This window comes from Panthera leo, chromosome C1, assembly GCF_018350215.1.
Source record: "Panthera leo isolate Ple1 chromosome C1, P.leo_Ple1_pat1.1, whole genome shotgun sequence".
NCBI lineage: Eukaryota > Metazoa > Chordata > Mammalia > Carnivora > Felidae > Panthera > Panthera leo.
The window spans coordinates 185,893,312-185,912,522 of record NC_056686.1 but is presented as its reverse complement, the minus strand read 5'-3'; the positions used below and the strand labels follow the sequence as shown (position 1 = coordinate 185,912,522).

Below are 19,211 nucleotides of genomic sequence, written 5' to 3'. Positions count from 1 at the left end.
TATGGCCATATTGCTTGGGCATCAGATCTGCATGAGGCAAAATTTAGATGCTACCACTAAGTCTCTCAGTCTCCTTTCCTCAGTATAAATAGATATATATCTGATGATACATTTTTGTTCACTACAGTTTTATGTTACTGATATCAATTGTGAACCAGTAAATACCTTTTCTTGGGTATTTTGGATTTCTTTATACTAACTGTAAGTAAATTGTTAAGATGATACCATGTGAATATAATATAAAGTTTCACTTTGAGGTACGTTATATACTCTTTTGAAGAAGGGGTTGAGAGAAGTGGTGTCAGCTGCATTTTCATATGGCTTTGCATGATGGTTAATTATTAAACTGCTGGATATAATAACAACATGCCTTCTGCTTTAAGGATAGTCTATTTTGTTCTTCTTTTGAAGGAAGGAAATAACTAATCCATATAAGAAAATATATTTAAGAAACTATTTTTTATTTTTCCAGGTACTATGTTAAATAAAGATTGTGTTTAAATATTTTATGTGTATTTTACTTAGATAACCTATATCTCAAAGTAATATTTGTTTAGAATTTTTTCCTAATACCTTAACTGTAATATTTATATCTATATGTGGATTCAGATTAAACCTTTCTTGCAGTCTGGCAAACATATGTAATGATGTAGCAAACTGCTATCCGTTAAGAGATTGTTGATCATACTTTCAGTAAGAGAATTGGGCTTTCTGGAAAACCCAAATTAAATACATTAGATACGCTTCTTCCCTTCTAACAAAATCCCAAGGTAAGGATTCTTTTGTTAACTGCAGTTTCTGCACGAAACATAATGGGACATACATTATCTTATGATTATAACAATAATACATCTCAAGACTAAAAATCTAAATTATTACAGATGTACATACTATAGAAAGTAAAAATCCTTATAGCTATCTCTGCTAGTTACTGATAATCAAATATTTCCTTCACATTAATTTGTCAAGAAAATATGGAAACCAGTGAGTAGATATGCCCATAAGACAAAATATAATTACGATGTTACTGGAAACAATATACAGTTTTTTAGAGTTAGAAAATCTACTAGTTCCATGTTAAAAGCTTTAAAGCCATGTAGAAGCACTTAGCTGTTGAGTAAATGTAAAATCTTACTGCCCTTTTTAAAAAGGGTTTGCCTGTAGGAATAATGAGTTTGACATTATTCTGGGTGACTGAAATTAGAAGGGTGACTCTTGAATGGTCTGTTTTATGGTGGGTTAAGGAAGATATGAGGAAAACCTTTTGATTTTTTTAAACCAGATAGATATCATCACCTCAAATTGACAAGGGTGTATTATAAAGATTAGTAACAAAATGTATTTCACCTGAAGTTGTTTTATATGCCTAAATACTGAGATACTAAGTTTGTTTGTGGATAGTCTTACAAAAGCTGGACTAATTCAAACTGAATAAACACAATGGATAGCATATTAGAATTCTGTGCAGATTAAGATTTCTTCCCCTAAATTATTTAGGGTAAGTGTTGATTTGATAACAGGGTCATTGCCAACCTATAGCAAACATTACCCAAGAGATAAGGTCAGTTGAGTTTTTATTCACAATTCCTTCTTTTTTAACTTAGCTATTGCTGAGTCTGTCTGATTTGTTTTTTAGGTGCTGAGGGTGTAAATGGAGGAGAAGAGTCGGTAAACCTAAATGATGCAGATGAAGGCTTTTCATCAGGGGCCTCCCTCAGCAGTCAGCCATTTGGGACCAAACCATCCTCCTCTTCTCAGAGGGGAAGCTTAAGGAAAGTAGCAGCTGGGCGTTCAGCTAAGGATAAAGAAACAGCTTCTGTCATCAAATCCAGTGAGAGCCCTCGAGATTCAGTCATTCGCAGGCAGTATGTACAGCAACCAACTGATCTTAGTGTAGATTCAATCGAGCTGACACCGATGAAGAAACACCTGAGCCTGCCTGCTGGCCAGGTGGTGCCAAAAGCCAATAGTTTAAGTCTAATCCGGACAGCCAGTGCTTCCTCAAGTAAATCATTTGACTATGTAAATGGCAGTCAAGCAAGTACCAGCATTGGGGTTGGCACTGAGGGAGTTACTAATCTAGCAGCTAACAATGTTAATCGATACTCAACTATCAGTCTACAGGAAGACCGGCTAGGTCAAGCTGGAGAAGGTAAAGAGCTCCTTAGCCCAGGAGCTCCCTTAACCAAGCAGTCTCGATCCCCAAGTTTCAATATGCAGCTAATATCCCAGGTGTAGTTCTGACATCCTCTCTCATCTTTTTGCTTACCTTTTAAACTGAACATTTCATTGTACATGAAGACACTTCATCCCACATTGTGAAAAAATTGGTCATCGTAATCAGATTTGATTTAGTTTAGGTATCTTCATACTGTATTTTGTATGGAAACAGCAATAAGGTTTTCTTTTTTCCTCCTTCCTATATCTTCTCTTCACCTTATTCCTTGTAAATGTGTTTGTGAAGCAGTATAAAATGTATGCATCTTCCATACCTTCCTTTCTCTGTGGGTGATGTGCAATCCATCGTAGGCTGATCGGTCCCATTTCAGCACTGTGAGACTGAGGATACGTTAGAGGAAATGGTGTATATGATCCCTATGAATTGATTCTTTGGCTTTTGTTTAAAAAAACAAAACGGGTTTGTTCTCATAATTTATAGAACTGTGGAGATTACTGGATCATATTTTTTTCTCTTTTAACCAGGAGTGCCTCAGAGATTCTGCTATGACTTTGGACTTCTCTGAGTCTGTGCAATCATTTTCTTGAGAAGCATGGGGAAAGGTGGTAGACTGCTGCACTTTTTCATTAAAATGTGGGTGGCTCTTTTTCCCCCCATCTCCTTTATCTCCAGGACACAATGTTCAGTTACTGAGGCATTTAAATCAAGTTAGGGCCCCCTCCTTTGGAGGGCAGGGCTCAAAATTGTTTGTTTAATTGATAATGCACTTTCTCAATGGCTCTATAGTCATTATTAACATGTCTTCCCTCCTCCCCACAAGGACATAGGTCATTTCTGTCCTTAAAGTTTGAACAACTAAGAAATCAGAGAATCCAAGGGGCATGTTCTATTTCCCAGGAATGATTGACACTTTGGTGCTGGGGTTTGTTGGGGGAGGGGGAGGGGGTGGTTTTTGTTTAGCTCGTGTGGGACTGTGTGTGCGAGGGGAAGTTTTGATAGGTTTTTTTCTTTTCCTTTGTGAGCTGATGATGACTGAAGTAGAACAAGTACGTCTTCAGGTAAAGAGAGGGATTTCTCAACTTGCTTTCTGTGATGTCAGACTATTGGAGAAGCCCTTTCAGCTGCTTTCTAGATGTACCTAAATTCAGTCAGATATTTTGGATTAAGAAACCTGAAGTCCTGATAGATCATATACTTTAAGGAAATACATCAGGGACAGATAATTGGCTGAAAACACTGATGCTTCAACGTGACACATTTTTATAGAACATTTCTACCAGGGGGTACTGACTTGATTTCTCCGACAAGGACCACACTGCCTTTGTGTTTAGTGTAATGCAATTTGTGTACCTTCTGATCATATATCTGCAAAAGTTTCTCATTTTTATAAAACTTGGAAATCATGCCAGTAAGCTAGATGTTGAATGTATGTAAGTATCATTTTGGTAATTGTGCTAAGAGGCTACAAAAAACATTATTAGTGAAAAAAATTTTTTTTTAGTTCTGATTTGGTTGGGTAAGATTTCAGTATAAGTTCTTTTCGGTCTCAGGCTCTAATGCTTGATTGAAAAAGAAGAGAATATATTGGCTTTTTAAAAATCAGTGTATTGTGACTTGAACTGATATACATTATCCTTCCACAAAATACATCAGAGCTATTAGTGCTTTATACATTTAGACATTTTTATTTTATTGTGAAAGAAAAATATACTGAATTTATAGAAAGCAAGTATTTAATTAACAAAGTTTAAATTTTTATCTCTACCAATTAAAATTACAGTAGATTTTGATAAAATAATCGGAAAAATGCCTCTTGTTTTTTTCCACATCTGAAAATCTCCCCTCTCCTCTTCTTATTTTAAGAGGGTTTGTTTTGTTTTATAGGGGACTTTGTTAGAATCTTTATAAGAACGATGAGATGCTTGTTTGAATTTGGTGGTCTGTAACATTTTTCAGCTCATATGAAAATGGAAACCTAGAACCTGAACTGAACTAACACAACCAATACTACTACTACAACATTGCCAAAGTCTGGGATAAAGTTAAAAGTTTATAAATAGAAATGTATTGATGTGTGTGTGAGTGAGTGTGTGTGTGTGTGTGTGTGTATCACAAAGACATATTTTAGATGTCCCTCTTTTTTAATTTAAGGGATGTCAGATAAGTGAGTTTGAAAGCAGCCAAAAAAAATGAGGTGTAAAGATCTGTAACATACTGAGGAAAGCAAAGTTTCAGGTATGAAAGGAAAAGAGCATTGTTCTTACCAAGGGGTAAGATCTTGGCCATCAGCGGTTGATTTAGGAGGCTGATGGGTTGTTTTGATTTCAACAAGTTGTACAGATGTTGGCATCTAAATCTAGCATGGTTTGGTTAAAGCGCATGTGCGCGCGCGCGCGCACACACACACACACACACACACACACACACACACACACACAAAACAATACCAAATTACAGCAAAAGCTGTAATACATATAAATCTCGCTTTTATTTTGTTAAAAATCTTATACTTGAAAAGTTGGTTTTGAAAAACTTTCAACTTCTAAGAATTCATTTATCTGTATGTATATACATGCGTATTTTGTATGTATATATACCCATTAATGTTTCATGACCCTGTAACATTTTTTCCATTCTTTTAAGTTATGTGATTTGGCTTTAATGAAGAAACATTTCATTTAGTTCAAACTGTGCATTCAGGGTCTTAGAACAGATTTCCTGTGCAAGATATAATTAAAATGGAATGAGTTTTAATAAACCATAAGTCAAATTTTCTAAGAGATTTTTTATATTCATTTGCATTATTTATTGGCATTTAATTCAAAATAGTTTTCAGATATACAACAGCTGTTACAAATATATACCAGCAATATGCATACTTTATTATTTAACAGCCTGTTGTTTTATACTTCTTACCTTTCATAAGAAAAAGTCCTTCTCTCTATGGAAAAGCTCATTACAGAGAAAATACTTGTTTTCTATAATAAAACAATCTGATTGATGCCATCTGTGTCAGGTTAGAGAAGCTGGAAGGGGGAAAATGGTTATAGTTTGAAGTACTGACCCCTACCACCACTCTTATGCTCCCAGTTACTCTTCTGTGCCTGTTTATTATAGTCAGAATTTTTGTGCTAGACGAGACCCTAGAAATATCTAGCTAGTAGCCCAGCTCCCCAAATATCATCCTCAGGAAACTGAGACTCAAAACGGTTGTGACATGATTAAGTTCACATAACTAAGAAGCAGAGCCAGAATATAACTCCTGTCTCCCATCAAATGCATATTAACACCCACTGCCTCCCTGTACTCCTACTATGGTAAACGTGGTATGTAACTGTCTCCATTTTTGCAGTTTCTTTATATTTCTGGTCTAGTAGTTAGTGAATGTAGCACATTAAGAAAAGTATGAAATCCAGAAAATATGCAGAGTAATAAACCTAGATGGGAAGTGTTGGAAATGTAGGTATCTATACCACAGATGTAAGGATAGATACATTTTTTTAATTCTAATTTATGCCTTACTATTTTCTGCCCCATGCCAGTTGTATGCTGCCATTTTATAGTTGATTATATTTCTGGGGATTTATTTAAATGCAAAAATAAACCCAAAGAAATGGCTTTGATCAGTGTTTCTAGCTATTTTAAAATAACTTTTGAATCAGCCAGCCAGCTTTCACAGTCACCTACGTGGCAAATTAATTGTATTGCACAATGGAGTATTGCAAAGAAAAGATTAAATAAATTTCATTCCATTAATTTCTAATGTTGAGAAAATAGAACCTTACATGTGCTTTAGAATAGATACAAGCAATATTTCCTTATGTAATTGAAAAAGGTTTATAGTGTGAAGTTTATGATTCCATAATGGAATGGTGACCATAATGTCATTTAAAATGTATATACCATATAAAATGTCTTAAATGCAGTAGTCTCAGCTATATAAGCTCAATATTTCCAATGTATATTCTCAAATTCCACTTAGTAGCTTTAAATTAAACTATTTATTAGACACTGGAATACTGAGAATAACTTTTCAGATTTTTTTGTTTGCACTATTTTTGTGAATATTTTAATGAAGTGGGGTGTTTCTGCTACCTCACTTTGTGAGGTTTGTATGGGTCCATTTTTGAATACTTTAGTTAATAACAATCAGTTGTCTCATTTAATTCTCTGCATGTTCATTTATAAATTTAAAAAACTAGTATCTGTCTTTAGGGGGTAGTATGCTATTTATATAAACACTGGCAAGGAAGAGCTCTCCATTTCTAATCTTGGATTACAAACTAAGTTTTTGGTTTTTTTTTAAATCAGTATTTCAGTTATGTATTTGTTTTTCAGGTTAAAAATGTTTAATAGGTCATGCCAGTGGTCAAAAAATCTGTAAGAATTTTAGAGCAACTTTTCTATACTATGGCTATGTTAAACAGTCTGAATATAAGACTTTTTACCTTTCAAGTTGAATGATTATTGTCATGTTTCAAACCACTAAGTCGGTTGAGACACTTATTTGTAATACTTTAATTTTTTTAAAGTGCTTTCTAGAAACAAGTTATTTGAAAACCAACTAGAAATGATTGAAAACTTAAATTCTCAAAAATTAGAATATTTGCCAGATTATAAGATAGAATGCAGTGTGAAATTGTAAACAGTGCTAATAAAATCATGAGTCACCAGATTGGTACAATTTTCCATTTCCAGGGTGGTCATGTTGATAATATAAGGCATAAATTTTAGTATTACCTGCATTGTGTACCTAATGGGTATATCATATTGGCACTGAATATACATAGGAAATAATATTCATAAAGTCAACCAATGTGCACTTAAATTATATTAGGTTTTTGGCATTGCCAGAAATTTGTATGGTGATCCTGCCATTAGAATTAGAGGAGTCCTCATCACCCAGCCTTTCCCTATTCCATAGACACATTCCTTCTAAACCTGACCACACAATCATAAACTTTTGGTAACTTCAATTGCTTCAGTATTTTTGTACTCTTAACTATTAGTCACATGAGTAATATACACGAGAGCAAACAGTTCAGAATAGAAGTTAGCCGAAAGCTGGAATTGATGTGAAATAACTGGCAGCACAGTACAGAAATGTAGGTTCTATGTTTTACTTTGGATTTTGAGAAAATGTTTACAAATTAAGGCACTTTCAGATGACTGATTTTATGATACTAGGCTCAATATAGATTTTACAAAAATCAGAATTAAGTATAGCTTACAGTATATATGAGTCTTTGTGTATTTGGAGGTAGGCTCAATAAGGAAATTCTTTTATTTTCAAAGAGAAAGGAACTTAATTGGACCATCCATCCCCAACTGCAGAATTGGTATCAAACTGGTTTGCTGTATTTATGTGTCAACAGCTCAGTGTTAATTGTATCAGAGGAAATTCTTCATTGATTACAAAATTTACCAAAGAAAATGTATCAACCAAATATAATTTTTTTAAAGTACCTAACTGTTAAGGAATGAGGCCCCTTTAACATAAAGGATTACTCTCTAGCCCTGGGGGAAATAAATACTAAATGATTCTTTGATCTGCAACATAGGTATACAGTACCTACAAGATTCCATTTCAGGCTTTCTTATGTCAACGTTTTACACTTCCAGCAAAAGTACCAGTTAAGAAGTCCAAATATTATTCATTATGGCACATTTTCATGTCTCCTTAAATTAAGGATTCTGCTCATCAGTATTGAAATTCCTAAAATTGGTATATTGTATGATATGATGGCTTTTTAAAAATAAAATTGAGGGGGGAGTTATGGAAATGCATCTTTTAAAATGGGTAATGGCAGTTATTTCCAGTAAGTATGATACTGGCCAAAATGGTATGTTTTTACATAATTTATGTACATGATCACTCTGGGTGTTTTTTTTTTTTTCTTTGCAGAAAACATCATTAATAAAAGCTAAAATACTCATTTTTTAAATGCATGGACCAATAAGAACTAATGGATTTAAACTATTAAGTAATGATTTTCGGGGGGGCGGGACACAAAATGTAATTATATATTAACTAATGTTGCAAACAGATCCTATATATGTGTTTTTTTTTCATATCAGGTGGTAGTTTAAAAGTAACGTATTGGTAGGCTATCTTGGAAACAGAAGATTGGCTTTCCAATAATTCCTAATGTAGGTTTTGGATTTTTTTTTTTAAGCTTTATCATCCACAATGAATTGAGAGATAAGTTCAATGCTCCATGTATTGTTTTAAAATATTTGTGGGGTGCCTGGTTGGCTCAGTCGAGCATGTGACTCTTGATCTCAAGGTTGTAAGTTCAAGCCCCACGTTGGGTATACAGGTTATTAAAGTCTATGAAAAAAATGGATAAATAAATATTTGTAATAAGCTTAACTGCTTTCCAGTGAATCTTTTTGATTCTCATTCTAAAAATTATGCTGACTTTACATTCATTTTAACTGGTTAAGATAAACCGTTTTTATGGTGCAAAAATTATTTTCGCACTATTTTGTCTCCTGAGCTCTCCTGAGCTACAATTTCTCAAGAGTTTTATTCTAGTAATATATAGTCTGGTCTCTGTCACAATGGACAAGTAAACAGGAGATATCCCACATGTTTGCTTCATAAAATGATATGGAATGTATAGATCAGCTCTTCTTGTTTTTTTTTAAACCAGCATCAACCTACAGCTTGGTATAAATTTCCCAAGTATTCAGAGACTCGTGCCGGTGAAAATTTAAATAGGATAGGCATGAAGAAAATATGATTTCTATTGACTGATGTCCTTTCAACCTAGGACTAGTGAAAACTTTCATTTTTTAGAGCTGAAGAAAAAAAACGCACATTTAAAATCATTTATTGGTGCATGTAAGCCATTATCTTAACTGTCTTACTGAATTGGTTAATGCTGTTGATTGTTGAAATGTGAAACATAGTCACTGTTGACCTTGTAAATATCTGCCAGAGATGAAAAAATATTTTAAGTTATTGTAAATAAAGATGTATAAAATTCATTATCAGTCTGCAATGCAGAAACATATCTAAGATGTTAAATATTGTGTTTCTTGAGAGATGTGTAATTTTCCCCTAGATGTATCTAGTTACATTAAGACTGTAAATTTTCTTTTGTACAGTATAAAAATACAGCTTTATTTGGCTTTTGACTGGATTCCCCTGAGTTAATTTTATATCTTACCTAAATTTTATACCCTAAAATGGTCCTTCATTGTATTTTTTTCAAAGCATGCCATTTTATTCATGTATGTCTGAACTTTTTATTTATATGACACACTATTAAGGCAGTTTATAAAACTAAAGCAATAAATAAAGTTACATACAGCACCATAAAATAAATAACATGAAGGCAGGAATGAACTTAATACATAAAATACATGCCGTATATTTATGTTATTGTTGAGATACAAATTTATCTATCTGAACTTTAAAACAGCCAATGTAAAGAGAGATTAATTATATGAATTTTAGAGATCCTTAAGATAAGACAAATCAGTTTCTTAGGTAAAGCACAATTGTTTCTAGAACTGAGATGAAAAAACTGAAAATTTTCTCCTAAGGTCCTTATAAAGAAGATCCAGCATTACTACAGTCATTTACATTCTCTTCAGCAAGGTATGAAAGTGCCTGTTTCCCTGTACACTTACCAGTAATTAGTTTTCTAGTCACTCAACTTTTTGGTCTTTCCCACATTGTGTTTTCTAAAGATACACTTTAGCCTTCTCTTGGAACATGGGTTGAATGAAGAGCTGAGCTCCAGGCCCTCTTTTCCTTTTTTTATATATGCATTTTCTAGAAAAGTCTCGGACCTTTTTTTCCAACCCCCTCTTTCCTCATAGCTACTGTTCCTTGCTTATGGACCAAGGCTTTATTCTTTTACTTCAGATCCAAGCAATATAAAATACTTTTTAAAAATACTTTATTATGCCTTAATTCAAATTTGCTGATATAGATGATCAGTTTCAGAAGAGAATGGTTTAAGGCAACTCACAAAGTCTGGTTTGTTGTTTTTGCCTTGATTCTGCATCTGCAGTAGTTAGGGTGGGTGAGATTCACCAGTTTGACAGTTTCAATTTTTTCCTTTTATTAAAAATGTCATATTTGCTCATGTTGAAAACTTTAGAAAATACAGAGAAAATACAAAGGGAAAAACTAAGTTACTGTAATAAAATAGTGAATATTAACAAGATAGCAGCAACACTGCCCTAATACATATACAACTGTGGTCCACATCACAATAATTTACATTCCAGAGATCCTTCCCACGTGAATTAAACAATAACAACATTCATTGGGCTCTAGGACATCCCAAGCACCATTCTAACGACTTTAACAACTTTAAAAATTCAATAATACAACAGTGTCTGATAAGTACTGTTATTCTCCTTTTGTAAGAAAAGGAACGTTCATCTGTCCAAGGTCACAGAGCTAGTAAGTGGTACAGCTGGAATTGAACTAGACACTCAGGCTCATGGACTTGAGCACTTAACATAAGATGCTGCTTCATACAGTATTGATTATTCTCAGTTATTAGTATACTTGTCCTATCCCCCACAAAGTCAAGACCCCTAAGCGGGGGGGGGGGGGGGGGGGGGGGGGGGGGGAGGCGAGGGGGAGATTGGATCTTAGTAGAGCTAGATTACTAATAGGCAAACTAAGTCCAGGAAAGAATCAAGCCCTAAAACCCTAGGCATACATAATTATAAATTCTCTCCTATGTGTGGTTCCAATTATGTACCATCCATAATTGTGTACCATTCTAGAGAGGAGAAAATAGTCTTTGTGTGGTTTGTGTGAGGGGCCTAAGTTGAGAAAAGCTGACTTAGAGTATAAGGAAGCAGAGGAAGCTCTCAAAAAACTTAGAAATATTTTATCTGTTTTTATCCTCATCCCTCCCCTGCAAAAAAAAACAAAACAAAACAACAACAACAAAAAAACCTGCCAGGTAGCTTAGGAAGAAATTAGAACTTTTTTGGGCTGACTTACAATTATTTTAGGATTTAATGTTTTAAACACCATCAGAAAGGGTACAAATAAAGTTTTATGTTTAGAGTTTCTAAAGCTCTAAATCTGGCCCCTGGGTCCTCATCCAAATAGGATCAATATAATCCGTAATAACAACTCTGGTTTTCCTCAAGATGTTATATCAGAAACGGGTGGGACTGACTGCTTCTAAAACTCATTTGAAGGACCAGTCACTTTTGGCACTTAGGGAACAATGTTTAATGCATAGGAATGAAAACATTTTTTTCTGGCCAGGTCATGCTGACCAATACAAACTTAAAATCTGAGTCATTGTATAATTTAAACACAATTCAAAAATTTTTTTTTTTTCAAAAATATTTTTTATTCTCTCCAATCAACACTCAGTGGGAAATATCCCCATTTCCTCAAAGAAAATAATCAGAATTTTAAATTCTATAGATACTTATAAAAAACTTATAAATAATGGCTTTATGCACATTATAAAACTCTATGTTATGTACACTGTAAAACTTCTAAAACTCATTTCCCAGAGTCTGAATAATTATGTGCATATTTTTTAAGGATTAATCTGCCAAATCTTTCATTACTAATTTGTGCTTTATGAGGGTTTTATCATCCCTGGTGTAAAAAAATCTTGGAGATAGGGGTGCTTGGGTGGCTCAGTTGGTTGAGCATCCCACTTGGGCCCAGGTCATGATTTCATGGTTTGTGGGTTCAAGCCCCAGGTTGGGCTTTGTGTTGCCAACTCAGAGCCTGGAGCCTGCTTCAGATTCTGGGTCTCCCTCTCTCTCTGCCCCGCCCCTTCCCTCCTCATGCTCTCTCTCTCTCAAAAATAAACATTAAAAAAAATTTTTTTTTAATTTTTAAAAATTAAAAAAAAAATCCTGGAGACAAAATAGGATCTCACTACTGTATTCCTAGTGAGAATTTTTTTATTCCTAGATGTTCAGATAGAAGTAATGACTTTCTCCTGAGCAGGACTGAAATCAAACTGATATCTTAAAAAAAAAAAAAAAAAGTCTTGAGAGGCGCCTGGGTGGCTCAGTCAGTTGAGCATCCGACTTGGCTCATGTCATGATCTCTCAGTTTGTGAGTTTGAGCCCCGCATCGGGCTCTGTGCTGACCGCTCGGAGCCTGGAGCCTGCTTCAGATTCTGTGTCTCCTCCTCTCTGTCCGTCCCATGCTCACGCTCTGCCTCTCTCTGTCTCTCAATAATAAATAAACGTTTAAAAAAATTTTTTTTAAAGTTGAGTAAGTGGCTCAGTCAGTTAAGCGTCCAACTTCAGCTGAGGTCATGATCTCATGGTTTGTGGGTTTGAGCCCTGCATCAGGCTCTGTGCTGACAGCTCAGAGCCTGGAGCCTGCTTCAGATTCCGTGTCTACCTCTCTCTCTGTCCCACCCCACTCACGCTCTGTCTCTGTCTGTCAAAAATAAACGTTAAAAATAATTTAAAAACTGGGTAGAAATTATGTGCTGAGGCATCTGTCACTGACACTCTAGTCCTATTATACCCTTAGAAAGTGTGTGTTTAATGCATAGCATCTAGATCATTTCATATGATAAAAATTTTCATACTCCCTAACTCCGTGGTTCTCAACACCAGCTGCATGTTAAAATCATCTGGGGAAAATTTTTCTTAAATTTTGATTACCAGGCCACATTCAGACTCTCTGGGATTGGGATCTAGCATTAGTAATTTTAACAGCTTCCCAGGTAATTCTCATGTGCAATTAACATTGAAAACTCTCTTTAATCCTATAACAATCTTTGGCATTCATAGCTAAGCTTTCCTTCTTTCACCCAGAACCACTGACTCAAGATTTTTTTTTCCTAGAGAAATATATAAAACAGTAAATGCCAATTTAAGAGATTAATCCACTGTGTGTGTGTGTGTGTAGACTCATCAATGCGACACTCTGCCTTTCCTCTTCCTTTACTCAGACCACTGGACGCTATAGGCATGAATACAATTTCATTGGCCCTAACCTTAAGCCCCTGACACTTTGAGGTTCTTGTACTTCTTGGGCCTGCCCACTTTTTCATGCCCTTCAATTTATGTTCCAAAGCTTCATCACTTTGAAGTACCACTTTCTCAGGAGCCTCAACTCTTCTTCAAATGGAGGCCACCACTTCAAAGAACAATTCTATCTACAGCTATCCTCATCTCCATGCTGCCTGTCTCAGATGAGGTATCTCACTTCATTTATTTTACTCAGCATCCTAAGGCAATTCTTTTTTTCTCCCTTTGGCTCTAATCTATACACTGATGACCCCTAGATCTCTCTCTTGATCTCTTGACCGATTTTCAAACTCTTATATCCCCTGTTTGCAGGATAATTGGATATCCGTCTTTCAAAGTAGTTTCACAGTCAAGATGCCTCAAGCTAAACTCTTTCCCTCTTACCTGTAATCTTGCACAGCACACTGGGAACTAATACCCAGGCAACAATGCCAGAAACCTGAGAATTATGTCTTCCTTCTCCCTCACTTCTATATCCAGTTTCCAAATCCTGCTGACTTTGCCTTTTTTTTTTTTTTCAAATTCATTCTTTCCTTTCCAGTTTTACTACTACAGTTCAAACTTCTGTGTTCATCTTCATATCTAGACTGCTTTGATAACCTCTTAACTAGTCCCCTGCCTCTCTCAAATTTAACTTCATTAGTGATTAATAAAAAACACCTATCAGTCCCCTGGTTACAGTTATTCAATGGTTCCATCATAGAGGATAAATTCTGTTCTTTAGCCTGAGATTTCTCCCACTCCATCTCCTATCATTCATACTTTTACTTAAGGTTTAACACCAAACTGCTTTGTACTACGACACCCATTTTTTAAGTTTATTTATTTTTGAGAGAGAGACAGTGCGAGTGGGGGAAGGGCAGAGAGAGAGGGAGAGAGAATCCCAAGCAGGCTTTGTGCTGTCAGTGCAGACCCCAGTGTGGGGCTCGAACTCACAAACTGTGAGATCATGACCTGAGTTGAAACCAAGAGTCAGACGCTTAACCGACTGCACTACCTAAACGCCCCTACCACACCCATTTTTTAATAGCATACGCTCCTCCTGAAATCCCTTTTCCATCCTGATTCTCTATCATCTGTAGTTGGATAGGCCTTTCCTCTGCTACTTTTCCTCTGTTTACCTAAGCTAAGTGGTAGTTGTCCTGGTAGTTCTCAGCAAATTCTATCCTTGCACTTACACATTATTGCATTGAAATTACCTGATTCTTTCTACCCAATAAGAATCTTAAGTTCCTTAATGGTAAGGGACATATCTGGGCACTGTGTCCCTGGTATAGGTAGGTGCTCAAAGTTAACTGAACAAACTGAACTATTCAAAGAAAAAGACTGAGAGAAATGAAGGACACTCAGCTCCTTCCCTCTTTTCCACAAATACACCACAAAAACAATCAAAACCCACCACTCAAACCAAGGCCTCTGAGTCTAGACTTTAGTGTAGATTTGAAGAAGAGATGGAAGAGAGTTTACATCATAGAAACATAAAGAACATATTAGAACATTGAATGTCTACTTAGTATTCCTCATATTTTTATGAATTTTTCAATCATTTCATTAATTGTCAGCTATGTTCTTTTCTCTTCTCCCTACTCACCCTTCCCCATATAATTTCCAATATAGAGAAAATTGCCTTTATCCTTTGTTTTCTTAAACTTTGCCGACCAAAATGGAATATTAAGGTATCCAGGCTACCATCATTTCTTTCTCACATGGATTTCTTAAACAGCTTCCAAAAGGTATGACTCCATCCCTTCTTTCTGCTCCCACTCTTACTCCTTATCCAGTGATCTTTCAGTACAACTCTGACTAGTGTACCAAGAGCCAAACTAGCGCGCAAAACAACAAACCCAACTTTGGTGCTTGCCTCTTACCCTTTAGGTACCTGCTATATTGACTTGGGCTTTCTAGCTGGAAAATTTTGCCCCTCCTCTTTCCCTGGCCTAAAACTACTTAACCCTCAGTCTAAACATCTCTTCCTCCAAGGAAATTGTTCCGGACTTCTGTCCTTTAGATACTTCCGCCACGTGATTCAATAAACATTTAACTTCTCATATGGTAGCATTTTTCTCATTGTCCCTTCATTATCTTCTCCTATAGTATTTACTGTGACAGCAGAGATCGTGTTTGTCTCAATAGTATATCGTTATCTAGTATGCAGGGTATTCTGTAGTGTTTTTGTTTTGAATAAATGCATCTAAACGAAATATATTCTGTTAGTGGGTAATACCGTATCTTACTTAGTAGGTCCAATCCTTTTCTTCTTCAGTATCTCTTTGTATATACTCATTCTATTTTACCAGTATCTCTATCCCATTAGGAGTCCGATCCGGATCATCTCCATATTCAGTGCCCCGGCCCTAATTCTCTTGTTTACAGAGAAGGCTGTCTCCCTCTTCCCTACCCCAAAACCTTAAGATGTACGCAATCCTACCTTTCACCCCAAACGAAATACATGTTTAAAAACGACATAGGGACGCCTGGGTGGCTCAGTCGGTTGAGCTCCGACTTCGGCTCAGGTCATCATCTCATGGTCCCTGAGTTCGAGCCCCGCTTCGGGCTCTGTGCTGACAGCTCAGAGCCTGGAGCCTGTTTCGGATTCTGTGTCTCCCTCTTTCTCTGACCCTCCCCAGTTCATGCTCTGTCTCTCTCTATCTCAAAAATAAATAAACGTTAAGAAAAAATATTTAAAAAAAAAACCGCAAACTCATTCCCATTATCTTTTTGCTCAAAAGAAGGTGTCTAGAGAAACCAATGAAGACTTTTAAGATTGCCTCAGGGCAGACCGCTCAACCTGCTACACCTCTACAAATTCCTCCAGGTGTAAGCGACACTTCCTTCTCCTTTCCCCGGAAACGGAAAGAGACTAGGAAAGGCCCAGAACCCGAGTTTAGGGATTCGTTTTCCTCAGGTTTCTTGCTGGGCGGGGCCGGCAGGCTGAAACCGACTGGCGGGCAGAGACGTCGCTCTCGGCTGACTACGCTTTCTATTGGCTTTCCTGGACTCCGCCCAATGGACAGGGCGGGAGATTCGGTGTGCCCAGGCAGGACCCCCATCCCCCAGTCGGCCTCCCGGCTTCCCTCCTCGTCTCTGCGAGTCTGAGACCCTGCGACCCTGCTCCGGCTGTGCTTAACAGGCATCTGGCTTTTCCTGCTGGGCCCGTAGCCACCTCCCCTAGAGTGCCCAGTCAGCGGGGTACCGCCGGCAGGTGCTGGGCGGCCCGAGCGGCGCCTGGCGGAGACCTAGCGGTGAGTGGTGGGACGACTGGGCAGCCCGCTTCCCTCTCCCGCTTAACTCGGGGTTTGTGAGGTGAGTCCGGTGGCGTCCAGCTCCGCAGTCGAGCTGCGGTACTCGTCTCGAAGAGGGCTCCCCCTCGGCTCTCCGGGCTGGGTCGTTGCCCTCCCCACGCAGCCCGAAGCCCCCGAGGACCCCCGGCGCGGCCAGCTGGTAAGTGGCTCGAGGCCCGGGCCAAAGTCCATAAATACTTGTTGGGGTGACAGCCTCTTTCTGGAAGTACCGTTGGTCGGTCTCTCCAGCAGTGATAGGCCTTCTGTGCAAGGGGCGCATTGTCAACGTATCAGTTTCTCGGCTTAAAGAGCCTTGTACTCGTAAAGAGAGAACTGTGAAAATCAGTAACAAAAGTGTAAAGTGACCAGAGAGGAGCAGGCACAACGAGGAACAGATTTCGTCCCAGAACTGCCACAGGAGTGAGAACCTTTGATGGCATCCCAGCCCGGATGCCCCCAAATGAATCCTGCTGCCTGGTCGGTCACCCTGGCACCATGCCTGGTTGTAAAATGTTGATGAACCAGGCTCTTCTGGTAGAGCTTTTTACATTAAAAGGATGTTGATGCATTGGTTTTCGTCTTACAACTGAAATCCTAACAAAACCATCATACCTACACCCTAGTTAAATGGCAGTCTGAAGGAAAAATAGCATGGCTCTACTACACCGTTGGGTATTGGCACTGCACGTTAAATAGGTATCATTTATTTGTCATTTACTGAGCACCTTTTCTATTAGACGAGAAGTAGGGATGTCAAGAAATCTACATGGTTAAGTTGAAGTTAAAAAAAAAACAGTGATAAGGAACATTCAATTAGTATTTTCATATGCCACGCACATGAGCTCATTTAATCGTTTTGTCCACAGTTGTGAGTGTGGAGTTAAGATCAGAACCTAGGCTTATCTGGGGCGCCTGGGTGGCGCAGTCGGTTAAGCGTCCGACTTCAGCCAGGTCACGATCTCGCGGTCCGTGAGTTCGAGCCCCGCGTCGGGCTCTGGGCTGATGGCTCGGAGCCTGTTTCCGATTCTGTGTCTCCCTCTCTCTCTGCCCCTCCCCCGTTCATGCTCTGTCTCTCTCTGTCCCAAAAATAAATAAAAAACGTTGAAAAAAAAAAAAAAAAAAAAGAACCTAGGCTTATCTGATATCAAAATTAGTGCTAATCTATGCCACCTTTTTTTTAAGGATTATGTTTTTAAAAATTGTAGCAAATCCTTTATTTGCTCTTAGAGGGGAGTGTTTTGCCATTAATACGCCATTGGTGCTGCTGTATTACCTGACTGGTTAACTCCTTATAAGGAGTCCACTTAAAATTCAGCACCCAAAGACAGTGCCTTGAAGAGTAAATGGTCACTAAAAATTTGCATTTTATTGTGTGGTTGTCAAGTAGTGGATTTTGTTTGTTTGTTGTTTTGTTGTTTTCAGAAATCTTTGGAGAAAGAAGGAAAGATTTCTTTCAAAGTCTTTATAGAAGTTTCTTCAGTTTGGTGATTCAGTACTGTGTAATAAGATGGCTTAAAATCTAGAAAAGGAAATGCTTTCAGCCACAAACAATATTAAGTTAGGACGCCTCTGTCCAGGCAATTCTTATGTAAAATAACATAGGGAAATTGCAAAAGACGATATTCAGTTGTCTAAAATTTTTGTTTTTAAATTTTCCTTGAAAATCTTTCCCCAAAGGAACTACTAAACTTTTGTGAATGAGAATTATGCAACTGACCTTTATTCCTTTTTCACTTTGGCTGCCAGTTAGCTCCGAGCCACTGTTCTTTGTATGATGTATTTTCTGCTTTCTTTGTTTTTTCCTGGATCCAGACTCCTATTACTATTACAGTTTGTCGTTTGTTTTATTGCATTTGCTTATTGTCAGTACTTCAAATCCTTTGTAGAACATAGCTGTTTATATTTTAAACAGCTGTTTATATTATGTTTAAACATAGCTGTTTATATTTTAAAACAATATACATTAGACTGAATCTGGCCATGCTCCTAAAAATATGCTTGATAGGGGCGTCCGGGTGGCTCATTCGGTTAAGCATCTGACTTCGGCTCAGGTCATGGTCTCATGGTTCTCACGGTTCATGAGTTCAAGCTCCATGTCAGGTTCTGTGCTGACAGCACAGAGCCTGCTATGGATCCTCTGTCTCTCTGCCCCTTCTCTACGCTTGTGCACCCACTCCCGTTCTCTCTTAAAATTAAACAAACATTTTAAAAAAGTGATTAAAAACATGTATGCTCGATAGAACTAGGGGTGTTTAACTTAATGAACTGGAAACCTGGAGGAACGTAGAAATCTTTGGATGTTTGAACTGCCAGATGGGAAAATGATTAGATATATGATGAATAGTTTCCAGAGGTCAGAACAAGCATTCAGGATAACAGATTTGTATTTAATGGCAGGAAGAGTGTGTAGTAGCATGATCAAGGACTTTGGAATCAAACTTGGGTTTTAGCCCTTATGACACTTTCTAGTTGCATGAATTTGGATGAGTAAGAGGATTTAATGGTCTACTATACATGAAAGTACCTAATAGAGTGCCTGACAAACAGCCCCTCAGAAAAACTTTATTTTATACATATATAAAGAAATCATAAGTTTATTATATACAAATGTCATGTAGATGGGGGTACCTGGGTGGCTCAGTCGGTTAAGCATCCAGCTTCGGCTCAGGTCATGATCTTGTGGTCTGTGAGTTCAAGCCCTGAGTCGGGCTCTGTGCTGACAGCTCAGAGCCTGGAGCCTGCTTCAGATT

General features: G+C 37.4%; 2 protein-coding genes across 13 annotated transcripts in view; both read left to right on the top strand.

The window, feature by feature from the left end:
• The window catches only part of FAM126B (family with sequence similarity 126 member B), a 90,094-nt gene extending 81,619 nt beyond the window's left edge, over nucleotides 1-8,475 (top strand). For all 10 annotated transcript variants that reach the window (XM_042949668.1, XM_042949674.1, XM_042949665.1 and 7 more), the window contains one exon: nucleotides 1,637-8,475. In XM_042949668.1, the coding sequence (XP_042805602.1) occupies nucleotides 1,637-2,238 (602 nt within the window). In that variant the 3' untranslated portion in view covers nucleotides 2,239-8,475. The remainder of the gene's footprint in view (nucleotides 1-1,636) is intronic.
• A 7,738-nt stretch (nucleotides 8,476-16,213) lies between these two features.
• ORC2 (origin recognition complex subunit 2) overlaps nucleotides 16,214-19,211 on the top strand; it is a 42,853-nt gene continuing 39,855 nt past the window's right edge. The window contains exon 1 of one of the 3 annotated variants that reach the window (XM_042949677.1): nucleotides 16,214-16,422. The gene's annotated coding sequence lies outside the window, so the exon portion shown is untranslated. The other 2 variants (XM_042949676.1, XM_042949679.1) reach the window with 2 other exon arrangements.